Genomic DNA, 21,775 nt, shown 5'->3' with positions numbered 1-21,775 from the left:
GTGTACATAGACAGTAAGTATTAACTAAGCCCAATGAAATTTAGGAGTCAGATTTTTTTGACTTAATAGCTTGCTTACCTGCACAGCAATGTACAAGCCTGGAACATTGAAGGACTCAAACATTATTTCAGCAGTATATTCCCTGTTTTCTGGAGTATTAAGTGGAGGTTCGGTCTATCAAATTAACATTTAAAGAGAGAAAATCAAATGACTTTAATATCTTTACAAATTTTAAGTGATAAACAAATCATTTCAAACACAATATTTAAGTCATTAAACTTAAAGGCACAAAGATAGACTTACAGATCAAAGTAAATCAAACAGGTTTATACATGTATGAAAATAACGTTATTCATATAAAGAAGAAAAAAACAGTACTTTCTAATAAAGAATTCTTATCTATGTGTTTTAGCAGAATACATGTGGCCTGCCTGAAATTATAGCAAATAAGCTGAGATTCTACAAATTTGTAACATAGCTTCCTAGAAAATATGTCAAATGATGATGAAGCATTAAACAGAAATATTTACACACTTCTCAGTTTGTATTACTTAGAAAACTTCAAGTTAAGTATGGATTAGAACATAATAGCACCACTAAGCTAGGAAGAACCTCGGGCAGCATTTATAATCTTGAACTTCAGGTTTAGCTTTTGCTTCACTGTTATTCAAATCCTTTCCTTTATTTTGTCATTTTGTTTTGGGGGCACATCCAGCAGTGCTCAGAGCTTGCACTCAGGGAACACAACTGGCAGGCTCCAGGGATCATTTGTGGAGTTGGGAATCAAATACAGTTCGGTCACATGCAAGGCAGACACCCTACCCGCTGTACTATCACTTCAGTCCCAAATCCTTTAAGCTTAAATAGGAAACTTGAGCTGGGGAGATAACCCAGATTACCCCACTTGGCGGACTGATCCCGATACCACATGGTCCCCTAAAATCACTGCTGGGTGTAGCACTCGTTGTCCTGAATGCCACTACATATATCCCAGGGACCCCCCCCAATACCACCAGAATGGCCCGGGTGGTATGCAAGATCACTGAACTAGAGCAGCAGCATATTGCCAATGATGAAGCATGGAAAAACACACGTGTTTATATTTAACATATAAGGAATAATTCTTTAAATTTAAAAAACACAAACTTCAAATAAAAATAAAACCGATAAAGACTTGAATTTACTCCTACTGTCAACTACAGAAGAAATTTTTCGCGCGGGGCGGGGGGGGGGGCGTTAATTTTAGGGTCAAACCACGCGATGGTAAGGCGTTACTTCCAGTTCTGCACTCAGGAATTACTACTGGTGGTGCTCAGAGCACCATATGAGCATTCGTGACTTGAACCCAGGTCAGCTCTACGCAAGGCAAAATGCCCTATCCACTGTACTACTGCTCTGGCCCCAACATTTTAAAGAAAGCGAAGAAAAAAAATAAAAGAAAATTAGGAACTAGGAACTGGGTCGGAGAGATAGGACAGCAGGTAGGGCACTTGCCCTGTGCGTTGCCAACCCAGGTTCAATCACCAGCATCCCACACAATCCCCTAAGCTCTACCAGGAGTAGAGCTGAGCGCATGTTGGGTGTGGCCCCAAAACCAAACCAAGCAAAAACTTGTGGGAATAAACTTTTCCAATAGCAAAAATGAAAAAAGAAGATTTTGTTTTGTCATGCTAGGAATCAAACTCGGTGTCTGATGAGTATGAGGCATGTGCTCAACCACTTAGCTATATCTCTGTCCAGCCCCCAGCCCCTATCCCCATTTATTTTTCAGCACCAGAGACTGAACCCAGGGCATGATACAGACAAAGCCTGTGTTATATCACTGAGCTCTATCTCCAGTTGAGAAAGACCTTTAACAGGCAAATTACTTGTGGTTATTTATGAGTTTGGAATTATGTTCAAAAGAAGGTAATGATCTAATAATAAATAGAAGGCCAGAGAGATAACATAGGCGCTAACAGAGAAATTACCTGTGTTTAAACTTATTTAGAAAGTTTAAGAACTATGTTTAAGAGTAAGGTGATGATTTCAGTGGTACAAATAGGGCCAGAAATAGTGAATGAGTTAAGGTGCTTGCCTGTCATATACCCAATCCCTATTCAATCCCCAGCAACGCATATCTCCCCCACTGCCCCCTGCCTCAAGTACCACAGGGAGTGTTCCTGGTGCCCAGGTAAACCCCAGCAGCTTAGGGCCTCATACTGAATCACAGGCTCAGCTGGCCATGAATCACCAGTAGGGGCCCCCCCAAGACCTCAGGCTCAGCTAAGAAAAACTTAAATACCATACAAAATGAAAATTTACAAAGAAAAATATTTAATAAGCACATGGGGAAAAAAAGTACTTTTTTCAGAAAAATTAAAATTAAAACCAAGATGAGAAATCTTACATACCCATCCAAATGGTTAAAATTAAAAAAGACTAATACCCCAAATGTTGGCTAGAATACATAACAAACCAAACCCTAACACACTGTTGTGAATGTGCAAAAGGATATAATCTCTGCAGGGCAGGGGTATCATACAACTCATATTTTGCATGTACACAGTCCTGGATGGGAAGGGGGACAAAAGAGCCCTCCAACAATGTAAAATTTATAAGCAAAGAAACAAAATCACCCATGCAGCTAATTTATAACAGCAATTCCATAAATTTGGGTACTTATGCAAGAAAAATAAAAATGCATGTACATAAGAGGTTTATGAGAATGCTCATAATATTCATAATAGTAAAAAAGCTGCAAGATGTCTAGTGAGGTATGGACATAAAATGGATGAATCTCAAGATTATGCTCGATGAAACAAATCCTACCAAAGTGCATATATTGTATGGCTTTTATTTATATAACTCAAATATAGGTAAAATCAATTTGTGCAGGAACAGTGGTCACCTCTAGGGCACAAAGGCAGGTAGTAACTAGAAAAGGGTACGACAAAACTTTCTAGGTCGTATGGCCAAAGTGATAGTACAGTGGATGGGACATTTGCCTTGCATGTGACAGACTGGGGTTGGATCCTGGCATCCTATATATTTCTCCTGAGCACCGCCAAGAGTAATTTCTGAGTGCAGAACCAGGAGTAACCCCTGAGCATCACCAAATGTGAACCAAAAAGGGGAAAAAAAAAAAAACCAAAAAAGACAAAAAAATACCCCCAAAAACTTTCTAGTTTGGGAGTTCTCTATCTTGATGACAGTTTAAGTCATATAAATGTATCCTGGTGGAGGGATGGGTTGATGGATCACTGTATGACTGAAACCCAATCATGGACAGCTTTGTAATGGTCTATCTTATAGATATTCCATAACAAAATTTTTAAAAATGTTGGGTATGGGTAGGGGCTGCTAGTCTTCCCAGGAGTGGTGGTGGCATACCAACACCCCTTCCCCCCACACCGCCCTAAGTGCTCAGAGATCACTCCTGGGAGTGCTCATGGGATCATATGGGGTTTTGGGGATTAAACCCAGGGTGGCCACAAGCAAGATAAACAACTTATACCCTGTACTATCTCTACAGTCTTCACATTTGTATTTTGTTAACTAAGAAGTAAACCAATAAACCAGTTAACAATAAAAAGAAATATTTACAACTTTTCCGGGTGAATTTTACTATTCCTATCATAAACGACTAACAAAAGAACTTCTTAACTGCCTAAACTTTGGTACTTCAGAGGTATTTAAAAGTAATACACCTTTATTGGGTTTTCAAAATAAATGACGATGGGGAGAGAGGATAAGGGGAAACACCTGGCTATGCTCAGAACTTAATTCTGGCTCTGTGCTCAAGGATCATTCCTGGCAGGCTCAGGCTATCATATGCACTGCTGGAGAACTGAATCCAGGTTGGCCAAGTACAAGGCCAGGGCCCTACCCATTGTACTGTCACTCCAACCTCAGCTTTAATAAATAATAAAGAGTGCTTTATTAAAGTGCAGAGAGGATGAAAGCAACCTCAGGTTTCTTCAGAAATTTACTCAATAAGATTATAATTGACACTTACCAAAAGAAAATAATGATCTTCAGGTTCTGCCCTTAAATATTTAAAGATCACTTGCTCCATAAACCTTTCCATCAAATCCCAATCTTCAACTATACCATGGCGGATTGGCCACTATTAAAACAAAAAGATGAAAAAAATATTATTAGTAAAAATAAATAAAACTAACTCCCCACCAAAAAAAAAAAAAGAACCTTGCCAAAGAGCAAAGGAGAGTATTATCATTAGTGGACAATAAACGAGAATAACTTTTTTTGAGGGGGAGGGGACCAGTCCACCAAGAAACATGGATCTAAACAGAGGCAGCAACAGAAGAGTGCCAAGAGGAGCCAAGGAGGGAGCTCAAGAACCCTGGAAAGGCAGGAAGTAAGCCAAGAATACAACTTCTGAGCGACCACAGAATGTGGTGATGAAAGCAGATCACTTGTAGGAGATGCCTGTCTGTTTTAAAATGAGTCTATTTCTACAATGTGTTTAAAGTTGTCTAATTTCAAAAACAAAATAAAACTGTTTAGCAAATAATAAAAAGCATATAATCTGCACAGGTCACTAAACTTTCTTTGTATCTGAAAATTTTGTAATCAGAAACATTAGATGATTTTTCTCTACTGAAGAAATAGTACATTAATTTCAAACTACCCTAGGCTTATTCCCGATTATGCACCATTGCAGAAATTCTCAACCACTTAAGAAGTAAACCATACCTTCCATCCAAACAGTTGTATCCAGATGGCCTAGTTTCTAAGTTCTAAGAGCCAACTATCTTAATGTTAACAGTATTTCAGAGATCTTACAGGTAGTTCAAGGCTGGAGAGAGGATAGTAGGCAGGGTTCTTGCCTAACACAGAGCCAAACCAGGTTCAATCCCCTGCACTCCGTATGGTCCCCCGGCCCTACCAGAAGTGACCCCTGAATGCAGAATCAGGAGTAAGTTCTGGGCAACACAAGGTGTAGCCCCCAATTAAAATAAATTTTAAAAATAATTTTTAAGTCATGTTTAAGCCTATACTTGCCCTCTCCTCCCTATACAATCCCGGTAAAAATGTGTTTCTCTTTAAATGCTCTTATTATCAAAAAATGGTCAGAGGCATTCAAGGAGCTAGGAACTCTACTCAATTACTAATACCACCACCGCCGATATCATTCTTTTTTAGTCCTTAAGTCTAGACTTTTTTATTCTACCTTACTGAGAAACTTAGACTCATCAAAACAGATTCCTAGGCTAAGTATTTTATAACAAAAAGTGAATTCAGAAGTAGAGCATCATATTAAATGACACAAGAATGTATCAACAGAATACAGAAACTGCCAAGTCAAAACACATACATAAGACACACATACCCATACACATGTACACTTATCCTTAGGCTATAAAGAAACATGCACATTAGCAAATCCACTGAATAAAGCATGTATAAATTCTGATTTAAATTAACCAATAAAAAATAAGAGGGAAACATAGCAGTAACAAGATTTTAGGCAATGTCAACTGTTCATTGTGTTTAAACCCAATATTTATAGTTTCAAAACTCTTCTCTTTAAGTGGTATTTATAAATATGATAATATCTAAAATTTATTTTAAAATAATCCAGTGAGGATGAAACAAGGTTATCTATAGGCTGATAATTGCTAAACTTCAGTGAAGGGAAAATGGAGGTTTAATATATTATTTCTACTTTTACAAATTAAGCCTTCCAAAATAAAAGTTAAATTTAATGTGTGAAATGCACAAAAAATATCCATTTCTCTCTATCTGCCATTGCTGTTGTCCAAATGACTTCTATTTCTTTCATTTAATTCAAATAATCCAGTTTTCCCTGAATCATGGTATGTCCCCCTAAAATAAAAACTGCCCATACATACTGAGTATTCTTTACATTCAAAGCACAATAACTGCTTTATGTACATGATCTCCATAATCTTCCCAACAATTTGAAGTACTAATAAAAATAATATATATGTACATCTCATAGATGAAAAAGCTAAAACTCAGATAGGTTAAGTCACTGAAAACAAAGAAAATAACACCAGAAGAATTCCTGCCATGCAGAAGGATCACAATTTGTGCTTTGAATCAATAGCATTATATTTCTTTTTTTTCCTTTCCTTTTTTTTTTTTTTTGCTTTTTGGGTCACACTCGGCGAGGCACAGGGATACTCCTGGTGGTGCTCAGAGAACCCTATGGGATGCTGGGAGTCAAACCCAGGTCAGCCGCGTGCGAGGCAAACACCCTACCCGCTGTGCTATCTCTCCAGCCCAATAGCATTATATTTCTAATTAAAACTATGAATGTTTTCTTAGGGGAGAGTTCCAAATCTCCAACAAGGACTACCAACATTTAAATAAACTTATCCTGGTTAACAAGTCTCACAATGGAGGCGTTATTGGTGCCCACTCGAGCAAATCGATGAACAACAGGAGGACAGTGCGACAGTGGACAGTGCTATCCTGGCTACCTACGCCTGACTCTTTTTTCACTCCATTTTCTGTTTCAGCATATTAGTATCTCATTTTCAGACTGTCCCATGCTGTCAAGAACACTGGAGTTGCCGATTAAAAGGCACTCTCCCTATGAAATGTGTACAGCTAACTTTTTTCTATTTGGGCCACATTCTAGTGCTCAAGGCTTTTTCCTGGCTCTGTGCTCAGTAATCACTATCTACTTAGGGATCACTTCTGGCAGACTTGGGGAACCACAGAGGATGCCAGGTATTGAACTGTACACAAGATAAATGCCCTATATGCTATACTATCTCTCCCGATGGCCCAACTTCTGTTTTACCTCAAGCCTCAACTTAACAAAAATTTACTCCTTCAAAGATGTTCCTTAATTGTAACCGAGGTTAGCTACTCAAGACATACATTCCAGACCATCTTGTACATTCCTCTTTCTGACCTTATAGCTTGTAACTATTTCTTGAATGCCTTCCTTCCATCACGTTATAACAATTTTCATTCAGGAGTGACATTTTTCTGACTCCTCAGTGTGTTTGTGACACTCAGAGAATATTTTTACAGACGGTAATTGTTCATTACTATTCGGGTCTCTCAAAGAGGAATCGAAAGAACTATGCTTGGAATATCACGATTCACTCAAATGAGAGATAGAATCCGGAGTTCTGATCTTCGTCAACGCTCAAGAATCAGAGACGCTGTCTCATTTGCCAAGACATCAAAAATCAGATGGGCTGGACATGTAATGAGGTTTACAGACAACCGCTGGACTAGAGCCATTACTGATTGGATTCCACGAGACATCAAAAGATCACGTGGACGCCCACCTATAAGATGGTCAGACTTCTTCATCAAGACCCTAAATGATCGGTTTGAGGCTCTACATGTTCCTAAAACGAACAGATACCATTGGGCTACGCTAGCACGCAACCGGGATGAATGGAGACGTTACTGGCACCCGCTCGAATAAATCGATGAATAACGGGGATTAAGTGATTAAGTGAAGAATTGTTCATTAGTCAATTATAACAAAAGAGAAAATCTAAAAATATGGCAAAAATAGTGTTTAAACATTAGATAATCTAGGTCTCAGTGTTTTGCTGCAGGTGAGGGTGATGACAAGAAGAAAGCACCTATGAAGCGTGGTTTACTAAATTCGCTCTAAAACAGTTTTATACTGCCACAAAAACTTTGTGCATGTAATTAAGACTTATCTACAGCTTACTATATAAAAATACACACACGCACACACACGCTCGCGCGCACACACACACACACACACACTTTAACAAGTACACCCTCAACTTGAAAAAGAGGGTGGGATAAATAAGGAGGGAAAGAAAATAAAGGGACAGAAATAAAAAGCAACAATTCAAGGAACTTAGGAGATAATTCAGAGGGAATCAACGGGGGTAGAAAAGCATGTGCAAAACTCCAAGTTCAATCCCTGGTGCTCCCTGGATTGGTGGGTGTCTGGACACTGCTTGATGGGGCCCTGATGGCATCCAGCACCAGCAAACCCAAGCACTGAACTTTCAGGCCAACACTGATGGACTGAGTGTTGGAGTGTTGGTGAGCCCAGATCACCAGGTCCCTAAGCACCACTGGAGATGCATCCCCATAAATAGAGAGATACACAGCTTTAAACAAAGGTAAGAGGCAATACTGAGGTAAGAATAAGCAGATTATACTGAGGGTTCTGAGATTTAGGATGATGGAAAAGTAAACCACTGATCAGTTAAATGAATTAAAATTTCCTTTTGGGGAGAAAAAAAGACCAGAGTTAAAGCAAAATTATTGAAAGAGGCTACAAGGAAGAGGAAATAACTACCATAAAGACATCACCTATACATGAATTCCAGATGGCATGATCACTGAAAAAATTCTAATTTTTTAAAAGAAATTGTCATTTATACATATGATAAAAAAAATACCTTTGTTGCATATGTAGGTTTTTCTATGGCTTCATCACCAATGAAGAAGTCTAGGTCATCAACACCTTTCATCACCCTCCTTTGAGCTTGATCACCCACTTTTGCTGATTCCTTAATAGCAATACCTTTAAAACAAATGTTATTTATAGAAACTTAAAAATAATCAAAAAATTCAGACTAACTTTTAACTCACAATTTCCATTAGTGTTATTAAACATGATCCCACAATGTAAATTATCAATCTGAAAAAGCACAAAGACATTAGCAACTGTTGACAAAATTTTTAAAAAAAAATCTTAACTTCAAATGCAAAAAAAATAAAAAGCCTGTCTTCATACTTATAATGCTAACAGCACTACTATAGACTAGTAATTTAAGAGTAATATGACACAGGAATCTGTTAAAACTTTTATCAGATACACAAAGGGAAATTTTAAATTTCAAATTAACCCCCTTAAAAAACTTCAGAAATTCAGCTGGAATTCTGGACGTAAGACTTGCTATAAATTGTTTAATTTGGTTATGAACGTCCAAATCCTTAAGCAAAAGCAGTCCTTTATTCAAAGTAATTATCTGCAGGCACTGTTCATCTAGTATTCAACCACTGCACTTTCACTTAAATAATGAATATCCTTAATAAGGTGGGTAGAAAATACAGAAGGAAAGAAATTTTAAACACTTTGTCTACTCCTAAGTACTAGATAATCTCTACAAACTTACTTTTAACCTACAAAGACATTCAGATGGCATGCTATAATTTCCCAGGAAACAAAGATTTATGAAAATATAGCTTTTTAGTCAATCTACATCTATAAGCATCCCAGAACTAGCATTCATACTCATTAGTGGCAATATTACAACTACTGATTATTATAAACATTAAGACCTTCGGCATTAATTAAATTGGTCAGGTCAAAGACCAGGGATATGTCACTACTCCAACCCTACCCAGAAAACCAATAGGGTTGGTGGCCTGGTGGTCTCTGGCAAGGCCAGGCCTGATTAGTTGCGCTTCCCTGAGCCCTAGCTCTGAACCGTAAGCTAAAATGGCAAAGGGATCACCGGGAGTGTCCTCCAGGAACTCTGAGTACTGCTTGGGACATCCTCCAAAATATAAAACTTGTATGGGAGGGAGAGGGGACCAGAAATCAAACACTTTCAGGAGGAGGGCAGAGCAATAGTACAGCACTTGCCCTGCATGCTCCCAACCCAGGTTCAATCCCTGGCATCCTGTATGTACCCCCAAGCACTGCCAGGAGCAATTCCTATGTGCAGAGCCAGGAGTAACCCCTGAGCATCACCAGGTGGCTCAAAAAATCCCCCAAATGAAAACATTTCAATTTTTTAAAGAAACATGAAACCAAAATTGCACATTTTGCCAAAGACGAGAGAAAGAATGGATACAATGGTTATGAGATCCTAAGGTTCAAATGAGCTCAGTGGTGAAAAGTATACCTGTCTTGCAAGCACGAGACCATTATTTGACTCCTGTTGCTGCCTGCACGTACCCAGCAGGTCCCAACAGCACTACAGTCTGTGTAGTTTCTGATGCCTAGCCATGTGTACGTGAGCACGAAAGAATGTGGTCAATGGTAAGTACAACTTACACTAAAAGAGATGTGCAGACCATGTAGCTATGAATTCGATCCCAAACAAGCACCATATTAGAGTACTATATCCAGAATATGTGAGTATTACAACTAAATAGAGTGAGTCAGGGCAAACCCTGCAACCAAGGATATACACAACCCTTGGTCATTTTAAGAAAGGTACGAAAGGGAGGAGAAAGGAGGAAAGAAAAAGAAAGTCAACTCTGATCAATTTAAAATCTCAAAGCAAAAATTCAAAGAGAAATAAAAAGTTTACATGGGCCTTCAATAAAGACTTAAGGCCATTTTAGAACATAAGCAAAGCCACGTTTTGCAAACAGAGCAGCATTTCAGAGGCACTGCGCTGTGGCACTGTCCTCCCGATGTTCATCGATTTGCTCTAACGGGCCCAGTAACATCTCCATTGTGAGACTTCTTGTTACTGTTTTTGGCACATCAAATACGGTCCCGGAAAGTTTGCCAGGCTCTGCTGTGTGGGCGGAATACTCTCAGTAGCTCGCCAGGTTCTCCAAGAGAGGCAAAGGAACTGAACCCGGGTCGGCCGTGTGCAAGGCAAACACCCTAGCCTCTATGTTACTGCTCTGCCCCAGCAAATCGATAAACAACTGGAGGACAATGATAGTGGCATTTCAGTAATGTCCAGAAATACATGTTTAATGACAACAAGGTATTTTGCAAAAAAAATCATCATTTTATGGACTGAATTCTGTTCACCTAAAAAGATTTTTCAAGTATTAACCCCCTTACCGTATAACATGATCCTGTCTGTAAATAGATCTTTCAAATTAAAATTAGTTTATTAGGTCTTTATTTAGTATTATTAGGAGACTTATACACCAGAAGACTCTATGTAGACAATCATAGTAATGATAGCAAGGAAAGATTATTTGCAGAGAACTCCTAAACACATCACAAACAGTAACACAGCAAGACCATGGACATTGGTTTTGGACTTCAAGCTTCCAAAACTAATTTTTTATTGTTTTAAGTCAGCAGCTTTTGGTACTTGTTTATAGAAACCTTAAGAAACTAATATACGGTCTAGAGATACAGGAACCAGAGATATAACACAGAGGTTAGGATGCTGGTCTTGCATGTGGCAATCCCCAGTTAAACCGCTGAAATACAACTGAGAAAACAATTGACCTGTTTAAATTCAGTAAGTGTACAACTAAAATAAAACAAAAAATAGAGTAAGTGTCCAACTAAAGAACAGCAGTTTGGGAAAGTCGAGTTAATTTAAAACTTTATCTCAATTTCACTAATTTTAAAATTCTAAACCTGTTTTCATACTTTGCTCATTTTTCCATTTCCTCTAACTTGAATAAATGAACAAAAAATTTAAATTCACTTACCAATGAATGAGAAAAATATTTAAACAGCTGCTTAACTTGTGGAAAAATCAACGACACTTTCCAAATTAAACTGTCTAGGAATTAACATGACTAAGCAATGGCTCAAGAAGTCTATTATCTGATATGTGAAAGTCTTGATTAGGCAAGACAAGAAGAACATATTACAACCACGACAAACAAAAGGTGAATTGTTTGAAAGCCAAGTACAAAAACTATGTCCACTAAGGGCCAGATATAAAACTCATACCAACAAGCAAGATCACTAGCAAACCAAATGCTAGGTTATTTTTCCAAACCACTTGAAGAAAATGATTAAAAGTTGGTAAGTCAGCTACAATAAAGTGAATAAAATAGGAGAGAACAAAAAGATAATAAGTATACTTAGAGAGTAACAGTGAGCTGGAAAAAAAATTGCTGAAGATGAGATGCAGTCTTTATTTTGAAAAATGAACACTAGTCAAGGATATAAATGACCACAAGCCCATCAAATTGTTATCATATCACATAGGTATGTGATTGGGGGATACACTATTTAAGAAATACCTGCATATTACTAAAAGCAATATCCAAAGCGGAAACTAGTATCAGCTCATTAAATTTTGACTTTTAAAAAATAGATATTTGGGGTCAGAAAATAGTAGAGGCATTAAAGCACACACCTTGATTACATCTAACCTTGGTTTGATTCCTGGTACAACATGGTCCCCAAACATCATCAGACACAAACCTGGAAGGTACTGATCACCTTTGGAAACAGATTTGGAGATCCCACCCCCACACCCATCCCTCCAACCCCGAGGATGGCTGGGGTGGCCCAAGTAATCCCAAGACTACAGGACCTAAGTAGCATTACAATTCTTAGGTCCATGCATTGAGCATCAGGCCTGGCTATACAAAACTTGCTAAGAGACCTCCTGAGCAGGAAGGGAGGGAGGAGAGAGGAAATAACTGCGGTCTAGAAAATAGCTCTATGGCTAAGAACACGTTCCTGGCACGCAAAGGTCACAAGTTCAAATTCTCAGGGGCACATTACTATGCCTGACCCTGGCAAAGACTCTGTTCGAGACTGGAAGTCCTGCAGTCTGTGATTCTTAGCAAAGCAAGTGATTTGAAGCCATACACATAAGCCAGGTGCGTGCACACTGCAAATAAAGGTTCTATGAGCACCACAGACAAGAAGCATGGCCCTGGTGAGCGTATGTTGAGCACTGCAGTGACTGCCAACAAGTACTATAAATAGTATGTGAGTAAGCATCACAACTAAAGGGGTTGGAGACAGTACAGAAGTTACTGTCTTGTATGTGGTTGACCTGAGTTTTGATTCTGAGCATCTCATGAAGTCCCCAAAGCCCATCAGGATCCCTATAATTCCACTCAGGGACCTCTGTGATCCCTGAGCAGTCAGGAGTAAGTCCTGAGCACCACTAGGTGTAGTCCCCAAACCATGAACACCTAAGAGTATTACGTCCAGTGAGCATATGTGGAGTGCTATAACTAAGGGAGCGTAACACTTGGACCACATCACAATCCGATGGATGTACAACAAGCTCTGCTGCTCTCACCCTGCTATGACCACTCTGGCCACTGTAACAACAAAGAAGAAGAGCAGAATATGAGAAGCAGGCAGGGACAGAGGCACGGAGGGAGGGAAAGGGAGATCTGGTACATTTAACAAATGCAGAGTAAAAAAGCTGAAACAGACAAACCATGGTTTTCAAAGAACTGAGTATCATATGTCAGAACAGTTTATCCTCTTTAATTAATAAGAAAGAGATCTTTAAATAAGCTTATTTATAACTTAAGATACTCACAGGAAGGGATGATAAACTGTGGTTCTGTGTTTCCAGCATATCCTAGTTTAGTATAACTGCAAAACAAAAAGAATTGTGTAAGAATTTCACTAAGATCTCAGCAACGATAAATGCAGTTCTTAGATTTCCATTTGCATAGCAAATGGGTAATAAACACAAAAAACCCGACCTTCAATTCACTGAATATCTATCTCTATTTTCGAAATTATGTATACACGTGGCTTTGAACCAGAAATTTCATTTCTAGGAATTACAAATTTATATACAAAGCCAAAACGATCCCAGTTCAATCCCCAGTACTGGGTGGTCCCCTGAGAAAAACTACTGGGACAAACCCTGAGCAGACAGCGAGGAGTACCACCAGAAGACACCCCAAACACAGAAACAAAAGTGACCCCAAGTATTGCTATATGATGCCCAAATACCAGCACTACCACCCAGTCAGCAAACTGCATGAGAACGTTTGCTGCAATCTTGCTTGTAACAGCAAATGACAGAAATAACCTAAATAACCATAAAATAAAGACAAAGGTAAATAAGTCCAATTCATACTATAAAGTACTATTCAGTTATTAGAAAAAAAAACTAAAGGTCTTTGTAGATTGATATGAAATAAGCTCTAAATGTATTGTTAATTAGCCCAGAAGTGGCCCAACCTCCCACCCACAACAGTCTTTTAAATTGAACAAACGTCAGGTTTCAGTATTCTGATAGTTGTACAAAAATAAAAAGGAAGATAAATACAAATAAATAAATTCACTGTGAAGACAGTGAATGTTTATGGAAAAAAAAAAAAATTTAAAATGTTGCAACCTTTAGAAAGTGAACTAGGCAATGGGGCAGGAGAGGAAAAAAAATTTTAAATTGCTTTGAAAAGCATAACCTTTGAATATGTTACATCAAACATTTATTTTCCCCAAATGTTGCCATAGTGGCAAAGTTCAATGTCTAACTTCAAATAACATTTCGAATAAAAAAAATTGTATATTAAGAAATTCTCTAAGCATGTATACATTTACCTCTCCCACTGAGTAATTCCTGAGTGCAGAGCCAGGAGTAACCCTGAGCACTGCTGGGTGAAAGGAAAAAACAAACAAACAAAAAACCCCTAAACTGACCAACCGTTATAGTGAACCATTTTCAGCCCTACTTTTCCAGAGCAATTAAAAAAAAAATGGGGGGGGGGGTCTGAAGCCAAAACTCTTCTTTCAAATGTTAAGCCTCAAAAAGGAGATTAAAGGGTTTGTATATTTTCTTATTTTTTAAGAAGCAGGAGGGGAGAGACACATCCAAAGTCGCGTATTCCTTACTCTATGCTCAGGAATCACTCCTGGTGGTGCTTGCGGGACTGTCTATGTTGCTAAGGATCACATCATGGTCAGCTGCACTGCAAGGCAAGCACCCTACCTCCTTTATGATGTCTGGCCAGGTTTTTCTTCTTAACGTGCAATCCCTTTGGCTTGGTTTTTACTTAAATTTGCCACTTGAATAAAATTTATTAGCATGGAATGAGAACAGAACTTGAAACCAACTTTCAGATTTTTGAGTTAGTTTATTCAAGTCAATCTGCAGTACCTATCAAAGTCTTATCAATGGTTTTTCAGAAACAAAAGAAAATCTATTTTCAATTAATATACACTCGCCAATGACCTTGACAGTCAAAACTATGTTGAAAAAAGAAAAGTAGCACACTTCCTGATTACAGACAGGGTAACCATAAAGCAACTGCAACCAAAATAGAAATAGAACAGAACCCAGAAATCAACCCTCCCAGTGATCCTTACCAGGCATGCCATAACCATTCAAATGAGTAAAAGATAATCTTTTCCAAGGCCTGAGCGATAGTAAAATGGGCAGAGTGCTTGTTTTGCTGACTAAGATTCAAACCCAGGTACCCTGTATATCCCCCGAGTCCACAAGGAATCATCTCTGAAGTGTAGCGCCTGAAGTAAGCAAGCCCTGAACAACACCAGCTGTGGCACCACAAAACAAAAATTTTTTAAATGGTAATTTTTCAATGAACGGTGCTGAAAAAAGTACAAATCCATAAACAAGAGCAAAACAGGAGCCTGGGAGATCGCTCAAAAGATCAGTGTGCATGTTTTGCATGCTGGAGGTCAGGGTTCAATCTCCCCTGGCCTCTGTACGGTTCCCAAGCAACATTAAGAGAGATTCCCAAAAAGCTGGAGTGACAGCACAGCAGGTAGGGGGTTTGCTTTGCACGCGGCCAACCCGGGTTCGAGTCCCAGCATCCCATATGGTCCCCCGAGCACCGCCAGGAGTAATTCCTGAGTGCATGAGCCAGGAGTAACCCCTGTGCATCGCCGGGTGTGACCCCCCCCCCAAAAAAAAAGTTTCCCAAGCAGAGTCCAGAGAGAGCAGTCCCTAAGCACCACTCGGTGTGCCCTACTCCAAAAGAATTAGCTGAGAATGAAACTGAAGCTTCATCTTACTTTAACTTTACCACACATAAAAATGAAAAAACGGATCAAGAGCCTACATGTAGAAAGATTTCAGAGCAGTGGATATGCCAATGATTTCCTGAATACAAAAACATAAAACAAAATAAATAAAACAAAAACAAAAACTCGTAAGTTTTATGCCAAAGTGCAAAAGCTGAGCTGCAGCGAAAGCAGAATGGGCAAAATGTTTGCTCTGACACGGCGCACCTGGATTTGATCTCTGGCATCCCATATGGTCCCAAGAACCACCAAGAGTGATCCCTGAGCAGAGCCAGGAGTAAGCTCTGAGCACTGCCAGGTGTGGCCCCAAAATCAGAAGGAAAAAAAAAGTGCAAAAGCAATTCGCAGAGTAGAAAAAATGACTTACAAATTATAAATAAGCATATATTTGAAATATCTCAACACCAAAAATGATTGAAATATAGACAAAACTTTAGAACAGGCATTTCTTTAAAGATATAACGAAAGTTCATGAAGATACTTAATATCAATAATTAAGGAAACACAAATCAAAATGAAAATCTCAGTAACACTTTAGTATATTACTCAAACACCAAATTTAAAACAAACAGAAAATAATAATAGTGAGGACATAGAGAAACTGCAACTCTTCCAGACTATAAATGGTGTATTAGGGCTGGTATGCACCTGACCCTGTTTCAATTTCTGTCAACAAATGCCCCCATAGCAGGGCCAAGTACATACAGCAGCAGAAGCCCCCAAGCACTACTAATAACATGATCCTAGCAAGGCCCAGATGTACCCTCAGACCCAACACTGAGCTGCCAGCATTGTCTGAGTATCACAAAGGGTTCCCTGGTTACCTAATGGGAAGACTTCACACACACACACACACACACACACACACACACACACACACACGAGTGTAGCTCCTGTAAAGAACACTGCAATTACACAAAAATTTAAACAGAATTACCACCCGAGCTAGTACTGCCATTTCTAAGTATATACACAAAATAATTCAAAAGAATGTGAAGATATTTATGTACCAAAGTTCATATCAGCCAAAAGGTGGAAGGAACCCAAGCATCCATTAAGAGATAAATGGATAAACAAAACAGGGTATATTCAAACAAGGGAACATAAACCTTGAAAAGGGCATGACAGAGACACACAATATACATGCAACTGCCAAATTTCACATTAAAAGAAGAGGCCCTCAAAGGAACCCAACACCAACTTTCATAAAGCTTTATTTCTCAGGTAAGCTATAGATTTCTTAACACTTTGTGTTAACAACCATTAGAACCAGATTACAATAACTAATTCACAGTATGAACTATGAAGACATTTTCTAATTGTTTAGTGTTTCCAGCTCCCCTCAATGTTCTTCTCATTACATGAAAGTCACTACTGAATCCAACATAAAAAAAGAAAAAAAAGAAATGAACACAGTTGAGAGAAAAAACCCAAACTTGTAAAAACACAAGCAACATTCTTCCAGTACTTGAAAGCCTGTGGCTTAAAATCTAACTTCTGTTCACTAGTGGAAAGAACATGGATCTTAGACTCAAAATCGTAAATGAAATATTTGTTCCACTGCCCAAAGAGAGAGTGCAGTGGATAAGGCAATTGGCTGCCTTGACTGCAGCCAATCTGGGCTCAAATCTCTTCCACTGCTTTATTTACAGCAGGAGTTATCAACTGAGCCCAGAACCAAAGTTAACCTTGAGCACAGCCTGGTGTGGAAGAAAGGAAGGAAAGGAAGTTTTGTTCCACTATCTACTACACAGTGACCAAAGGCTTTCCTGACCCAGAAAAATTAAAACTGAATTCACAAGGCTGACAGAATTAGAGAAGTCAGCAGTGGACAGCACTTATTAGGTATTCTTCAATAATATTTTCCTCCCCACACCAATTCCCTTAATACTAGGCCACTTTCTTTTATTCCTCTACTCATTTCTGCTATTAAAAAAAAATTTGGGTAATGTTTTCCCAATTTTTCTGCTACCTTAACAGTTCAACTATTCACCACCAGACGTAGATTATACCAGTTCATACCTGTCCCATGAGAAAAGTCAGTTACAAATGCTGACAAAGTACAGATGCGCAGACCAATGGAATAGGGTTCAATATCCACCCCCTCAAATATATGATCATTTAACCTTAGATAAGGGAGAAATAAATATGAAGTGGACCAAGGAAAGACTCTAACAAGTGGGGCAGGCAAAACTGGAAGCTACATGCAAAAAGAATGGGCTTAGACCTCTATCTAACACCATGCACAAAAGTCAGATCAAAATGGATTAAAGACCTCAACACCAGACCAGAATCCATAAGGTACACTGAAGAAAAGGTCAGCAAAACCCTCCACAATATTGAAGCTTAAAGGTATCATCAAAGATGAAATGCCACTTATCAAGCAAGTGAAAGCAAAAATAAAGAGATGGAACTATCTTAAACTATGAACTTTATGCCCCTCAAACAAAACAGTGACTAGGATACAAAGAAACTACGGAAAGGGAAATGATATTCACCCAATACCCTTCTGATAAAAGGTTAATACCAAAGAAATACAAGGCCCTGAATGAATTCTACACACACACACAAAAAAAAGAATATCCAAACCCATCAGAAAATGGGGCAAGGAAATGAACAGAAACTTTCTCAAAGAAGAAATTTGAACGGCCCAAAAGGCATATGAAAAAACGCTCTTCTTCACTAATCATCAGGGAGATGCAGATCAAAACAACAATGAGATAACATCTCACACCACAGAGACTGGCACACATCCAAAAGAACAAGAGTAACCAACCAGTGTTGGCATGGATGCAGGGAGAAAGGAACTCTCCTTCATTGTTGGTGAGAATGACGACTGGTCCAGCCTTTTGGGAAAACAATATGGACATTACTCACAAACTAGAAATTGTAGGGCTGGAGCACTAGCACAGCAGGTAGGGCGTTTTCCTTGCACATGGCTGACCCGGGTTCGATCCCCAGCATCCCATATGGTCCCCTGAGCACCGCCAGGGGTAATTCCTGAGTGCAGTCAGGAGTAACCCCTGTACATCGCTGGGTATGACCCAAAAAGAAAAAAGAAAAAAACAACTGAACAAAAACAAAAACTAGAAATTGAGCTCCCATTTGACTCAGCAATACCACTATTTTGACAGTTAAAGATGAGTTTGTTCTTTTACTTTTCAATTAAAAAGACATCAAAAAATAACAAAGAGCTCACCTGGGATGGAAAAAAAGTAGACAAAGTATATGACTCAATTTACGTGAAATGGACAGAATATGTAAATCCATAATGACAGAACGTAAATTCATAGTTTCCAAGAGTAGAAAGCAGGTAGAAAGAAGCGCTAACAGCTAATGAGGTGTTAGGTTTGCATTAGGTTTCTTTTGGTAAGTTCAGTGACTAAAATTGATGGTGCAAGTATTTACATATTCTTACGAATATTTCAGTCAGTCGACTACATACATTAAGAGGGTAAATCTTATGGCATGGGAATTATATTTCAATAGAACTATTCAAAACAGGATGAAAAAGAAAAACAGATTCTGACTACACTGCATAAATTTAACTTTAATCAATCTTTTGCTAAAAAGCTATCATAACACTTTCAAATCAATTCCAAGCCATTCTGCCTCATTTAAAATCCTTTTGAAATGACACATTATAAAAAAATATCTGGGATTCGCATAGCTCTCAATAGGAATATCTCAGTTATGTAAGGAGATCTCCTAACTGGACCCTCCCTCAAATGTATAATTCAGTCAAGTTTCAGATGGGAAATACTTCTTGGGCACTATTTAATACTAGCACAAATCCATAATTTGGAGTGAGGGGAAAAAAAGAGACACTCAGCCATCAGAACTTGTAATTTAGCATTTTAATTTACATCCAGAGTCCTCTTACTATTTGATCTATGAGATCATATTTGTTTTTCAAGAATTTGATCTTCAACTCTTTTATAAACCATCCTCCAAATAAAGCCCTTACCTTATCAGTCTCATAATAGGTACCGAGGTCAGAAAAATACTAAAGAGAATAAAGTACTTACTTGCATGTAGCCAACCCATGTTCAATCCCTGGCACCACATACTATCTGGCACCCATATTCAATCCTGAACATCACCAGGAGTGATTCTGGAGCAGAACCAGGAATACCCCCAAATGCCCCTGGGTGTAATGCCAAATGCCCCCACCTTCAAAAAAATAAAAATAAAAAATAAAATCCAAAATACCTGTATGTCCCAAATCATTTCCTGTTCATTTCACCTCTGGAACCAAACTAAGTCTCAAGGACAAAATCATGCTGTTTTCTTTATATGCAATATGAAACTATTTCCAAAGAACTGAAAACACATGAAGGAAAACAAAATAAGCTGAACTAAAATATACTTTTCTGATTATTTTTTAAAGTTATTTGAGAAACAGTAGAAAGACAGACTGATCCTACACTGTGGTCTTAAAAGCAGGAAATAAACTTGCTTCTTGAAAGGTAAGCTCTCTGTAACAAAATGTCATCCTTATCACCAGAGACAAGGAATTCAGGGTCAAGAGGGCTGTAAAAATCAACTGGATAATTTCTTTACTACCTCCTACCATAATCTCAATCCCCTTGGATTTCTCTATTCTTCATGAATTTATTGTTTGCCTGAAAAGTTAAAAGCTGCCTGCTTTTATCATTTCTTTGGCCCTGACTATCTTTGATAGTCTTGAATCGAATAGAAGATTTCCCTCCTGCTAAACTGCCGGTCAAATATTAGACTAGTCATAGAACTTTGGAAACAGAAAAAAAAGCTATTCCTCACCTACATAGGCAATTATTCCCGGTGCCCTTATTACTACTAGTTTTTATATTATGTGGCAGTTATTTTACTTTGTACTTTATGTGTCTAATATCTATTAAACCCCTGAAAAATTGATGGGCTTCCCCAATTCAGTTCTAAATATTTCAATTCCATGCAAGGACTGAGCACCTTGTCAGATCTGTTCACTTCCCCGTACCTCATCAAACATTCCATTATTCGTTGCGCCAGTGTCAAGCCCCAGCACCCTTCAACGTGATCTTTACTTTCCGCCACCCACTGTTTCCGCCGTATACTCACTTGACTGGTATTCTAGTCCTATTTCTGCCTACTAATAACTTTATTCACACTGAAACCCGATTATTGCCTCTTCCAGGAGTCCTTTTTTAACTCCACTAAAAAATGTAATCTTCTTTCACCTATGAGTTCATACTTACACCTGCCAGAGCATTTACAACGTTGTTATCGTTTTTCGTGTACATGTTTCCTAAAGGCGGACAAGCACTGTTTTCTACGTGTTTTATAATCCCTACAGGAAGAAGTGTTGCAAATCTATCCCTTTGCATAGATGACTACTAGATTAGCTGAAAATCAATTTCTCCAAATATAAACAATGCATGGACTGTTTTCTCCTTTCCAAACTGGTACATACACACATATGTGCAGAACTATTTTCACATGTACTCACATACATATTATCTTCTGTGAGAAAAGAATAAGTATAGGTTAAATTTCTTCCATTACAATTCTAATTAATTTAAAAAATTTTAAGGAAATAGTCTATCATATTACTGCATTATCAAAACTATGTCCTACTTTCCAGAATATTCCATAACTCCCAAATTTCCAGACAGTTATACCTCTACCTAACGGAAGACTCAATATTATGTATGCCATTGTCTACTATTCTCTTTTTAAAAACCAACTGTTGTTCAACTGAAGTGTTTAGATAGAACAGTGTGGAATCCACAAGGAATTTAGCGTTTCGAGGGTAAAAGATTGTGTTCAAATTGCTAGTAATGAAGTAATCAGTTACCAAAATGAAAATAAATTCAAAACAACAAAGAAATGGGACATGTACCTTCCTTTTTAACTCTTTAATTGACATTTTTACTGTCAGAATGGAATCCCCATTTCTAGTCTGAGGAACCCACCAATGGTAAGTCTTAGCAGGAAACAAAACCCTTTATCCCTTCACAATCACAGCTGATAATAAATAATAAATGACCTATGTAGTCTAGCCAATCTAAATTTGGAGCAGAACTATTAATCTTGATTAAACTACATGAAGAAAGTTTGAAATGCATATTGCCAGTATCCAGCTGAAGCGTTCTGCACTTGATATACACCAGGACTGTGTTGAGAATCTTGCTA

The 21,775-nt window shown here is 38.3% G+C and overlaps 1 protein-coding gene across 1 annotated transcript in view; it reads right to left on the bottom strand.

Moving 5' to 3' along the window:
• ACTR3 (actin related protein 3) overlaps positions 1-21,775 on the bottom strand; it is a 51,882-nt gene that overhangs the window by 18,201 nt on the left and 11,906 nt on the right. The window contains exons 2-5 of the mRNA XM_056117621.1: positions 13,161-13,216; positions 8,385-8,509; positions 3,998-4,108; positions 79-174 (exon numbers count right to left, since the gene is read on the bottom strand). Coding sequence (XP_055973596.1) covers positions 79-174; positions 3,998-4,108; positions 8,385-8,509; positions 13,161-13,216 — 388 coding nt within the window. The remainder of the gene's footprint in view (positions 1-78; positions 175-3,997; positions 4,109-8,384; positions 8,510-13,160; positions 13,217-21,775) is intronic.

Source organism: Sorex fumeus, unplaced genomic scaffold (genome assembly GCF_029834395.1).
Source record: "Sorex fumeus unplaced genomic scaffold, SorFum_2.1 ptg000035l, whole genome shotgun sequence".
In the NCBI taxonomy this organism is placed as follows: Eukaryota; Metazoa; Chordata; class Mammalia; order Eulipotyphla; family Soricidae; genus Sorex; species Sorex fumeus.
The sequence above is the reverse complement of the archived record's forward strand: the minus strand, read 5'-3'. Positions and strand labels throughout refer to the sequence as shown.